Here is a 13150-nt window from a genome sequence, read left to right on the forward strand (position 1 = left end):
CCTCTGAGCTGTGACCAACACACCTTAAGCATGTGAGCTGTGACCAACACACATAAGCCTCTGAGCTGTGACCAATACAGAATAAGACTCTGAGCAACACAGCATGTCCCTGAGCCGTGTCCAACGTACCATACTTTTGTGACATGAGATGCATTACCTCTTGGCCGTCTGTCTAATACAGCTTTACGCTTGCAACCCCTGATTTATTGGCCAGCTACAGCACCCTAAATGAAGTGGTTTTTTTTTGTTTTGTTTTTTTTAAATTAATTAATTGTATTTGTACTTTTTTAACTACTTAATTACCTGGTACAACTAAACAATGAAACCTGACAGCCAGGATTGGTGTATCTGGGAGGCCAAGGAATATATTCGAACCCAAAGGGCCTGGTAAAATCAATGCATCGCTTAGTGGCAATTTAAGCCATTCTATGATGAAGTCGGCTGGTTCAGTGGCCTTTGGGAACAGTAAGGGCCAGAATGGGACAGAAATCCATCAGGAAACTATCAGAGTACCTTTAGCAGCTGCTGCTTGTGCATACCTAATCACCCTTTGGAGTAAGTAGACAGGCAGGAACAGCCAGTTGATGTCGGTGCCCCAGTCACATGTAAATGCATCCACAGCCTCTGACCCAGGAGCCCAGAATCTGGTATTAAATTTATCATGGTTGGCATTATTTGGGCTGACAAATCTGTCAGCACTGTGTGTACCCCAAAGCTCATCTAGCCAAGCAAAAACAGATGGATTAAGCATATAGTCATCATCTTCCACAAACAGCTTCTGTTCCCTTGGTATCCATTCAGGCTCTACTCCCTCCTCATACCCGAGATACTCACACAAACACATACTGGTGTGCAGCTACTAGTTCATTTAATTTAACAAACACTACATACACTAATCACAAAACTTAAAATAATGTTATAAACACTAACTATACATATTAACTTAAAAAACTCCCTACTTGTGCCTAGCCAGGGTGGGGGCCTACGCAGTGCAATTAATTTAAGACCCACTGTGCCCAAGTGAGCCTAAGGGAAAAAACCGATAGGGGCTTTTTTTTTTTCTTTTTTTTTTAATTTTGGCTGCCCCTAACCGGAAAAAACCAAGCGTATCCACCCTATTAAATACAATGCGTGCTGTATGCGAAAAGTCCAGATTTAGCAGCAAAATCTTCACCATTATCTAAATCTGTTAAGTATATACACCAGACACAACTGGGAGGGGGGGTGGGCCAGCCAACACTGTCGCACCTGTCAGCCTAGAATGAACATGCGTTCACACTTTAGCTATATAAATACTCACACATGAATCATGTGCATTAACACACATGCGCAATGTATTACGGCGGGAGATTATTTTCTGTCTAATTCGCAAGCTCAACCGACATAAAATACATCTCCCTCCTCATACCCGAGATACTCACACAAACACATACTGGTGTGCAGCTGCAGGCGCGGCTACTAGTTCATTTAATTTAACAAACAATTAGAGTAACAAAGAAGGCCTAGTGTTGGTTCACACTCTGCAGCTAAGCACCATATGTTACCCCTCCATAAACACCACCACAGGTATCCCCTTAATAAATAAAGATACTGTTATATCCCTATACTCTTGGACACTGTCAGGCGGTTCTCCACAGAATCCTCAATGTAGCCATCTTTAGCTGTCTCTGATCTCCACCTTCCATGCTGGCGGAACAATCTGTCTGGGACCCCTGCCTGGGCTGCAGCGGAAGCACCACCTGCCCTGAGACTGTGCAGACCATATCCTGAAATAGGGTAGCCCAGTTCCAACATCTTGCCCCTAAACTGCTCTCTCACGGTTGTATAACTGAGCGGACCTGTACCTCTTAGTCTCTCACCACCACTGGTTCTGGTAATCCCTCTAAACAGGAAGAGCTCACTTGTGGTGTCCAACCCGGCCTTAGCCATGTACCGCTCCAACATTCCTACTGGGCAGGTCGGCATCCCTGTCCTGGCAATTAATACTTCACTTCCTTGCCTGAGTTGATCAGTCTTGCTACGTGGGATCTGGAGTTTGGCCATTCCCTCAGCAATAGTGACATCACTAGCCCTAATGTGAATGACCTCATCAAACCTGAGGAAACCTGCGAAAGCCAGCAGGTTCAGGGTAGTGATCCTCATGTTTGCCAGAGTTGGATGAGAGTTCATGTTCTCAACCATGTCAGCCAGCATGTCTACAGTCACAGGCTTCTTCTTCCGCACAGGCTTGCAACACGATCTCCTTATTCCTTGCAGTGTAGCTTGTACAAATGTTGCATTCGCTGGAGATTCTAGCCCTGCTAGTGTGTGAGCCCAGTTGATCGCATTGACAGCTTCTTCTGCAGCTGATTTGGATTCAAGGCGGTTGGCAATACTCTGCAGATACAAGGCAATGTGCTGCTCCTTAGCTGGAAATACTGGCAGGTTATGAGTTGAAGCCCAATAGCGCCACCGTTGAAAGGCTCCTAGGTATTTTTTGGTGGATGAGTCTGCTCTGCTCTTGAGCACTGTGGATGGTAGCTGCGAAGCAAGCCTAGCCAGCTCAGGGTCCTCAAGGTCCTTCAGCGTGAGCCAGGTCCCTGTCGTCTGGACATCTGTGGTAATAACACAACATGTGATACAATATCTCCATGCATAGGTGACCTTGAATCCCATTGCACTTATCATCCATGTTTACTAAGAGTCTGATAACTATGTTTCCGTAATTATAAAGTATAACATTCTATGTACAACTAGCAGCTAAGCTAGCACATTAAACATTAAAACACTTGACTACCCCAGCACCTGGGCTGGTCCATTAAACATTAAAACACCTGACTACCCCAGCGTACATTAAACCTTAAATTACTTGACTACCCCAGCACCTAGACTGGTACATTAAACATTAAAAACACTTGACTACCCCAGCACCTGGGCTGGTACACTAAAACACTTGACTACCCCAGCACCTAGACTGGTACATTAACACACTTGACTACCCCAGCACCTGGGCTGGTACATTAACACACTTGACTACCCCAGCACCTGGGCTGGTACATTAAAACAATTGACTACCCCAGCACCTGGGCTGGTACACTAAAACACTTGACTACCCCAGCACCTGGGCTGGTACATTAAAACACTTGACTACCCCAGCACCTAGACTGATACATTAAACATTAGGAACACTTGACTACCCCAGCACCTGGGCTGGTACACTAAAACACTTGACTACCCCAGCACCTAGGCTGGTACATTAAAAAAACACTTGACTACCCCAGCACCTGGGCTGGTACATTAAAACACTTGACTACCCCAGCACCTAGGCTGGTACATCACATTAAGCATTAAAACACTTGACCTCCTCTACATCTGGGCTGAAATCTTTTTATTCATTTAATTAATTTTTTTTTTTTTTTAATTTATTTATTTATTTTTACCTCCAAAACTGATAATAGCACATGCATAGTTTACATAAATATGTCCCTATTACATTTATCATACCTTAACAGTCTACAATGGCTGGCTAGCAAATCCTAGCTGTACAGTTACTGACCCACCACTATGGTATGCGCAGTGCCAACAAGTTAGTGTTGGGGTAACCTACAAACAAGCTGGAGCCTCTTCTTCCAGGAATTATAGTGAAGGTAGCTGGTGTCAGGGTACGGGTTTCTGCAATGAAGCTGGCTGGTTTGCCTCCTTCTGGGAATAACATAGGCCAGAACGGCGCTGATGGCCATTCTGGCAATATCAGAGTTGCTGTTGCCTTGCACTTCAACAGGTGCCTGATAACACGTGGCACCAAGTTTACAGGCGGACAAAGCCAGTTGTTGTCCATTTGCCAGTCGCAAGTGAAAGCATCCACATCCTCTGTGCCTGGGTTCCAAAACCTAGAATTAAAACGTGGCAGCTGTGTATTGTAATAGCTTGCAAAGCGATCAACTATGTGAGGGCCCCACACTCTGTCCAATTCCATGAAGGAAACATGACCCAGGCTCCAATCATCATAGTCAACAAGCCGACTGAGGTAATCAGCGACCTCGTTATCCCGCCTTGGTATCCACTCTGGCTCAACGTGGACGCAGTGTGCTAGCGAAGTCGAAAATATAGCAAGTGTTTCATTCTGCAGGTCAGGTTTCTTACTCCCTACTGACAGTATACGTACTACATTCTGATTATCAGTGAACCACCTAACCCGCTCATTAGCCAACTTAGCTGCAAGGGCTTCCAGCACTAGTCTAACTGCTCTTAGCTCACGCCATGTGGAGCTCCTTTTGGATTCATCTGGCAGCCATGTACCCTGTGCTATGTGACACCCATGTTGCACTGTGTAACCTGCATAACCAGAGTCACTAGCATCAGTGAACACAACCCTTACTGCTGAGGGTCCCATCCATATATTATGCCCATTGAACTTTTCAATTTTGTTATACCAGAACCCGAGTTCCCCTCTTACATGGTCGGATAGTGGCAGGTACTGTAGCCATGACATGCGTGTGTTCAATAAGGTGTACAGTCCCCTGGTCATTAACCTGGTCACTGGACCCAACCCTGGGGACATAGAAATTATCTTACCTGTAATACTAGCTAGGGCCTTAGCAGGGAGGGAGCACTTGCCTATTGCATCTTTAAGTAAGGCTTCCAGTGCATTAATTTTTGCCTGTGGGACTGTTATCTTGCCTTGCTCCAGGTCCAGCTCAAAGCCAAGCCAGGCGCACTGTTGGGATGGTGTCCAATTACACTTTGTATGGTTTGTGACAAAACCTGCTCTACTAAGGTCCTCCTGGACTAGTACACTAGCAATCTGTGCCTCCTTTTTTCCACTTACTGCCACTATCCCATCATCTAAATAGACAACTGCCCGCAAGCCTTGGGCCCTCCAGTGCCGAACCAGAGGTCTCAACAATTTGGTGAATAGGTAGCATGCAGTGGCTAATCCAAAAGGTAACACACACAAGACATAAAATTGCTGTTTCCTGCCCTGACCCCAGGAAAACCCCAGAAATTTCCAGTGTTGCCTATGGATATCTACGTGGTGGTACCCCGATTTGAAGTCTAAAGAAAACATATAGTCCCCTTGTTGAAACATTGACATAGCCACCCTTAGATCTTCGTACTTAAATTTAGCCTTCAGCAGAAATTGGTTAAGATAACGCAGGTTCAGGACTAGTCTCAACTTACCAGAGCTGTTGGACACTACTGAGAGTGGGCTACATATGTGAGGTTTCTGTGTGACTGTTTGGATGCAGCGGTTCCGTAGCAATTCTGCAACTGCCTCAGTGACAAAGCTTGGGTTATTGGTAGCCGACTTCTGGTTCTTAGCTATGAATGGCGGTGGCAGAGAAAGGAGAGGGAGCTTATACCCCTCCTCAATGCACTCAATCACTGGATTGGAGGCATTCAACACTGTTCTCCAGAATTCTATCGAGCCTTTAAGCCTACCTTGCACATCGACTATTTGTTCCGAGTTCTGTTCTAGCTCCCAAAAACGTGTGGGGCCCACCATGTCACCTTCTGTGACCTCCACCATGGTATTGCTCTTTCGTAAACCCTCGTCACCATCATGAGTGTCATTACTTAGGGAACCCACCTGCATCCTGGGCCCACCTGGCTGGACTACGGGCTGTGATACTACACTCACTCTGAACTCATCATCCACAGTTTCCAAAGTGTGGGCACAATCAGTAGCAGATTGGTTACTGCTAACCTTGTATACATCCCCCTTACCCTTAGCATTGAAAATAGTATTGAGGCCATTGGTATTACCCACTACACTAATAGCATAAGCACTATTAGCATTGCATACATTATCAACACCATTAGCATTATCCACTGTAGTTACTGCATAAGCACTATTAGCATTGCATACATCATCAACACCCTTAGTATGACCCACCTTACTCACAACAAAATTACTATTAGCATTGCATACATTATCAACACCATTAGCATTATCTACTGTACTTACTACATAAGCACTCTTAGCATTGCATACATTATTGACACCCTCACAATGACCCACTGTACTCACAATACCCTGACGTGTAGGTAGTACAATGCTCACACCATAAGGTGTACCCCACTGACATTCAGCATAACAATCATTACTATTCACCAAAGGATACGGTCTACCACCCCTGAACCTGGCTGGACATTGAGCCCTCAGGTGTCCCATCTGTAGGCAGTGGAAACATGGACCTGGCACTCTTGTTGGTGGTCCTGGTGGCCCAGTTGGCTTCATGAACATGGGAGGCTGGGGGTGCGGTGGCGGCCCAAATACAGGGGGTGGTGGCATACCACAGGCAGGACCTGTGCCTACTACTGGAAAGGGGCCAGCAAAACCCTGACTCACAGGCTGAGGCGGCGACTCACAGGCTGAGGCGGAGACTCCCTCTCACTAACTGTCCTCTTTAGTCGCCGTCTCTGCTCCATTGTACGCTTCTCTGCGTCAGACCATTTCTTGGCATCCTTCTCGTCGGTGGCAATCTCTTCCTTTAAGTACTCTTCCACCGCACCCCAGCCGCAGTCTGAGCTATCCGCAAGGCGAATAAGCTTTTGCTGTGCCGCAATGGCGTGCACACCTTCTTGCAGCTGCTCTCTTGCGTTCTTAAGAATGGACGCTGCCTGGGGTTGCTCCGGCTTCAGCTTGTCCAACATCGAGGCAGCTGACTTGATGGCGTTGTTCACCAACTGATTGAAGGCGAACTGACGCTCATTCCCTTTTCGACGAAAGGTCGGTTCGGGCTCCTTCTGCTGGATCTTCCGGACGATAAGGTGGGCTGTCTCCTCTTGGCCGTCCGCTACCTCCTTCTCGAGGCGCTCAAACTTGGCATTCATATCCTGCTGGATCTGCGCATGGGCCGCCTTCATATCGTCCTGAATCTGGGTGTGGGCCGCCTTCATCGAGTCCACGGACTTAAGAAGTAAATCCAGCTTCTGGGAGTCATCCATCCTTCGGAGGTAACTATTGTGGCTCGTGAATAGCCGCCTAGTAAATTAACAACTTATATACTTATTACTAGAACAGGTACTAGCAGCCAACACTGTCGCACCTGTCAGCCTAGAATGAACATGCGTTCACACTTTAGCTATATAAATACTCACACATGAATCATGTGCACTAACACACATGCGCAATGTATTACGGCGGGAGATTATTTTCTGTCTAATTCGCAAGCTCAACCGACATAAAATACATGTCTGATTGAGTTATTAACACACACAGAAAATATCTCTAAAGCTTCCACTTGCGGGACCACCTTGGGGCTACCGTGCTATACAATTCTAACCACATTCTGATTGTCTGTGAACCGTGGACTCACTCATTTGCCAGCTTTCCCTGAAATGACTCTAACACCAATCTGACTGCTCGCAACTCCCACCATGTAGAACTTTGGGCTGCCTCCCCAACTGACCATTGCCCATTAGCCATTAGGTTACCATGCTCTACTGTATACCCACCAAAGCCTGTAGAGCTAGCATTTGAATAAACAATGCAGATGGCTGATGGTTTAGGCCATATATTCTGTCCATTAAACTCTGAAATTCTAGCAAGCCAGAAGCCCACCTCATCCTTCACTTGTTTAGTCAGGCTAAGTTTTTGCCACCATGAAGTTCTACTATTGAGTACAGCAAACAAGCTGCGAGTCATTAGTCTGGACACTATTGACATTGAAATTATCGATCCCATAATACTAGCTATTTGCTTTGCACCAGCCAATTCAGCATTTTCCTGCTCTAACAATTTACTTTTTAGTCAGTTTATTTTGTCGTTTGGAACTGAGAACTCACCCTTAGGCAGGTTGATAAGAAACCCAAGCCATTCAATACTATGGGTAGGGTCCCACTGGCTCTTTTTTATGTTAATGACAAACCAGCACTCCAAATCCCTTTTCCCCTGAGGCATTTTCCCTTATGGCTCTCTTTTTCCCACATACAGCCACAATACCATTGTCAAGGTAAATAATAGCTTTAAACCTCTACCTCTCCACAACCGAATAAGTGGCCATAGAAGCTTTATAAATAAGTAGCAGGCACTAGAAAGCCTAAAAGGCAACACTGTAAAGACATAGAAAACTCCACTGAAAACCTAGGAATCGGAATTTATAACACTCAGGGTGGATGTCCACATGGTGATAACCCGATTTGAGGTCAAATTTAAACAAGTATTCATTCTTTTCAAACATAAGGGCCGCTACATGAAAATCTTCATATTTGGAGGTCAAGACATGAAGAAATCAATTAGCATACCTTAAGTTTAATACCAGGCGTAACTTTCCCGCCGCATTGGATACGACAGGTATAGGGCTACAAACATGCGACTATGTGTTCACCCTAATAACACAATGATTCACAGTTAAGCTACATATCGCTTCATCCACTAAGCTCTGGTGGGTCTCTGATGATTGATGGTTATGTTGGATGTGGGGTGAGGGAATAAATTTTAAGGGCAGGCAATTGCCATGTTCAATGCATTCAAGTATGTGGGGTGGTGCATGCGATACGTCCTACACATCTTTTATTTGTACTGGCCCTTGGCTCTCTAGCTCCCAAAATGGAGTTATCTCTGAATTCACTTTATTGTCAGGCATACCCTTGTCATCACTTGCATGCTCATGAGATTGACCATTAGCACCTTCTTTCAACATAACCTGGTCAATACCAACAGCTCATTAACACATACACTAGGTGTAGTTAACCTGGTAATAATACCACTGACACTTTCACAACATAATGACAACTCCTCTAGCCCTGGGCTAGGCTCATACACCTCTGCACTGCTTACCACAGGCTGAGAAAAAGGATACGGTCTGTTCAGCCCTAAGCAAAACTTGGCCATATGTCCATCGCCGCTACATTGCAAACATGGCCCAAGCACTTTTGGTCTGTAGGGCCTCTGAAGCACCATGGCAGGTGGATGAGGCCCCCACTGCTCCCTCCTGTCATAATATCCAGGAGCCTGATGCTCACCCCACGGCTGTACCTGCCTCCTTTTACCACCTCCGCCTCCACCTCAACGCTTGAAACTTTTTTTGTGCTTTTTCAGCATCTCTTTTTGCATCTTTCTCCACTTTGTCTCAGCCCGTGTTATCTCTTTTTCATCCTCGGGATTGGATGCCAAGGGATCTTCCTGATAGTGAGCAACTGTGCCCCATCCGTGGTCAGAGCAATTGGCATTTTTTATGTGTTTCTGCCTTGTTGCCAATGCCTTCATACTTTGCTCGAGCTTCGTCCCGCTAATTCCAAGGCTGTCTTCTGGTCTGGATTTACCAGCTTTAACTTTGGTAAATCCACTGGGACAGAGCTAATCGCTTCCCAGTTAAAGCGGTACTGATGCTCATGACCTTTCTTCTTAGACTGGTAACTGGTGTTACCAATTTATCTGGAATTGGCGGGCCTCAACTAAAAGCGTATCGAACTTTCTCCTCCATAGCAGTATGCTCATGATTCACTTCTATCAAAGACACATGCAGCCAACCTGTACTAAACACATGGCATAGAATGAATTAAAGCACGCCCCACGTGATCCTAACACATTGCGTATTCTTGTGGGAGCTTATTTTCTGTCTAATTCAGTATGTTCAACTGCCAGAAAATACATAACTTGTCTATATAAGCCAATCACCTTAGAGTGACAAGTGGCTACTCAATGGATTAGTATATAAACTACTTACTTATATAGTTTGAAGTTGACTTTGTTTTTTAAATACTGGTAGCTGCTAAGAAAGGTTCCACAGTATATGCATACCATTCTGTAAAAGAAAATGTTATTCAGTTGAAATAATAGTCCTCAATAATGGTTTGTGTTGTCTTGTTTGCACAGGCTGGTAAGATTCCTGCTGACAGTCAAGTAGGAAGGTCATTAATGCAAGTTGTTTCAACTGTACCTGAGATAGACCCTGCCAAGTTTGAATCACTGATCAACAGTGGCATGCAGGTGTGTTGTGTGTGCGCACGTGTGCGTGGTATGCTTGTCTGTTTGTGTGCGTGAGTACAAGTGTGTGTGTATCTGTGTCTATGTGTGGTGTATACATATGTGTGTGTGTGTGTCTGTGTGCGTGCGTGCGTGTGTGTGTGTCAGTGTGTGTGTCTGTGTGTGCAGCTCATGTGCATGTGTTACATTTGTGTGTGATAAACGTGTCTGCATATGTATTTGCAAATGTCCAACTGTCCAAGGGGTCTTGGGGTCGTTGTAGAACTTCGACCTCTCTCTGTGATACCTAGATGGTCCTATGGGTTACTAGTCCTGCCCTGCATAAGTCTCAAGTGTCTGAGTGGTGCATGGCTGCCAGAAGCTTTGCTTTTTGCTTTGCGTGTGCTGTATAGCATGCATGTGTGAGTGATTTTTCTAGAACTTTAATTTGGATGAGTAGATTTCTGATATCAAGAGGGAGCATATACTTATAGGGCATGGGGAATTCCCCCTTCCTAGCAATTTTTTTTGTGACTTGCCACATTAAGATTTAGTATTACATGATTTAATTTGTAATCAATATATTAATTTGTGTGCAGAGCAGACTCACAGGCATTTGCCTTTTTACCTGCATGATTAAGATTGGATCTGGTGGCACTTTAATAATCCAATTACTAAAGACTAGCTACTTCCAAACAGACATTTTCAAGGGAAGATCAATTTCAGAGGTGGGCTGTTTTGCTCCTTTTCCCTATGTTGAAATCCCTTGCATGTGTTTGTTTCTACCTGTCCGATAATACTGATGTATTATGTCTGGTTCATATCATTCTCTTTCCTACAGGATTTGCTGATGATCGTGTACTTGGCCAACCTCACTAAGACTCATTTAGCTCTAGGAGAAAAATTGTCTAAGATTGTTACCTGAATGTCATCCTTGTTGTAATAATTATTGTTATATTTAAATTTTCACATTATTCAATGGGTACAATTGTGTGCCCACTTGTACATGGAGAGATTGGGCGTGTATTTGTTTAAAATGTCAGAACTAGTTGGTCTCGTGTGGTTGAATGTTTTGGAGGGATGTTACTATTTAGCCTGTTCACAGTAGAGGTTTTCACACTTGGACTAAAAATAAATTAGGTGGTTTATAATTAATTCACTGTGGTTTAATTAATAGGCATTTACATAAACAAGTCCAGAGCAAAGTTCAATAAAACTCTGAGCTAAAGAACATAGCTATACAACTAGAATTACTTTAAGAATTTAGCGAAACTCTGTGCCATTTACCTAGCCGCAAAATAAAGTAGCTAACCAAACTTCTAGATGTGGGAATAGTTTGGCCGTTTTGTATGATGTGGCAGTTAAATGAGGCATGTGCTGTGGTACGTGGCAATGATGTGATAGCTGAAGTTAAGTGAAGAAGAGATTGAGGAAATCTCACATGAGTGACCTAGTACACAACTGCATGTAGCTGTACTCTCAGATGTAGGGTACATGAATGAAAAAAATTGTCCGAAAATTAATCATGATTTAACACACCCTCAGTGAAACCTGAGGCGCAATACATAGCTGAAGAATAGAGCCCATCAGTAATTTTTGTACATTGCATAACCTGGCATAGCTAATTTATGACTAAATGGTTACATACATAGCTAATATAAGTTGCAAGCACAGCTTGAACTTTATAGGATGTTATCTAAAGTCATTGTATAAGAGCCCCTTCTAGAGGAGGGGACACATAACCCAGCACCACCCCAGAGAATGGGTCTGCTACTAGAGATGCACCAGGGTAGCTAATGATTATTGTAAGCAGAGGGTCTATGCTGAAGGGACACAGCCCTCCAGAAACAAACTGAGACATACGTACATAGAGGATGATTATTGTGTTGCATGCAATGACTGTTCTATTAGAATATCTCAGTATGAAATTATTATTAACGTTTTACAGTGACCAGCACTGAAGGTCTGACAGCAACTTGTGCTGCAGCCTTTGGATTACGTAACCTAAGTTCAAGGACTTAGACTTAATGACTTATTGCTGAAAAGGGGCCAAAGTAAGGAAAAAAAATCCCTCCAACCCCAGGATTCAAACTGCAGGTCACCCAATGTCTAGTTGGGACCACACTCAGTCTTCCTCCAGGAGGGGTGGGTGCTTGCCTGGTTAAACTCAGGCCTGAAATTGGTTTGGGGGAAAATGTGTACATGTGTGTATGTATGTGTGTGTGTCTGTTCACACACCCACATGAGCAACCAAACAAGCTCCAAGCTACATATTCATTCTATGAATGGAGGCTGCTTGTCATTTTCATTCATGTAAGTAAGGGACATATTGGTCCCTTCATCTCAAAAGGATATGCTATTAATTTCTTGTAACTTATGATGACTGCTACATTGTTTATCAACACTTGTTACAGTGCATACAGTAACAAGTTAAGCTGAAAGGGTTTATAGGAAAGCTAACCAGCCTTCAATGAGGCTTTGTCTTGAGAATTTTTCTGAGAAAACATAACAGACAAACTATAAAACAGTTGAGAAGATACTGCTTTGCTTAATTGTCATTGAAGTGGTTTTTTTGAGTGATGATTCCTTAGTAATGTGTAGCAGTGTAAGTGATGAATTGGGTGAATTGTTTAATACATTAGGTACAAACACAGGGAGTGACTTTAACTGCATGACCAGTAGCATTTAAACCCAGCATGCACCCCCAGACAGGCACTGAAGTTGCAATTGTTTTTGAAAATGCATGTGTTTGTTTATTACACCCATATTCCATTATAAAATTAATCTTCCTGTTTCATAGCACTGTAACTCTAAGTTCTCAGCTTCTAAGGTTGACCGCTTCTAAAGGAACAAAAGCTGTGCAAACATGTGGCACAATAAAAACTCACCATCTGAGTCACACCCGGATTATTTTATAGAGCAGATAATACCTAGTCTGGCAGCGTCCACCCCTTCACATAGAGTAAGGGTCTGGGTACTGTAAGTATTGGTATCTGAATTCAAATGTGGTTTCAAATTGCATGTGACATAATATGATTACCTGTTCAGGTTATTGTAACTTGGTAAAGAAAGCACGAAACTTCATACTTCTCAACATAAGTCTTTACAGCGGGTGTATCTTGGAGTCTCACTTGGAGAGTATCAACCATTTTCCAACCATTCCAAATTTGGTCACCATGGTTACTGTGTTCTTCATGGTGCAAAATACACGGTTTACATCACAAATACTTATTTAAACAAGATACTGTGCTGCTACCA

The 13150-nt window shown here is 43.9% G+C and overlaps 1 protein-coding gene across 1 annotated transcript in view; it reads left to right on the forward strand.

Annotated features, from left to right (window-relative positions):
- The window catches only part of LOC136268423 (eukaryotic translation initiation factor 3 subunit F-like), an 18281-nt gene extending 7384 nt beyond the window's left edge, over positions 1-10897 (forward strand). Inside the window, exons 6-7 of the mRNA XM_066063765.1 lie at positions 9803-9916; positions 10734-10897. Of these exons, the coding sequence (XP_065919837.1) occupies positions 9803-9916; positions 10734-10817 (198 nt within the window). The 3' untranslated portion in view covers positions 10818-10897. The remainder of the gene's footprint in view (positions 1-9802; positions 9917-10733) is intronic.
- Positions 10898-13150: the final 2253 nt, after the last annotated feature.

Source organism: Dysidea avara, chromosome 1 (genome assembly GCF_963678975.1).
Source record: "Dysidea avara chromosome 1, odDysAvar1.4, whole genome shotgun sequence".
Taxonomy (NCBI): domain Eukaryota; kingdom Metazoa; phylum Porifera; class Demospongiae; order Dictyoceratida; family Dysideidae; genus Dysidea; species Dysidea avara.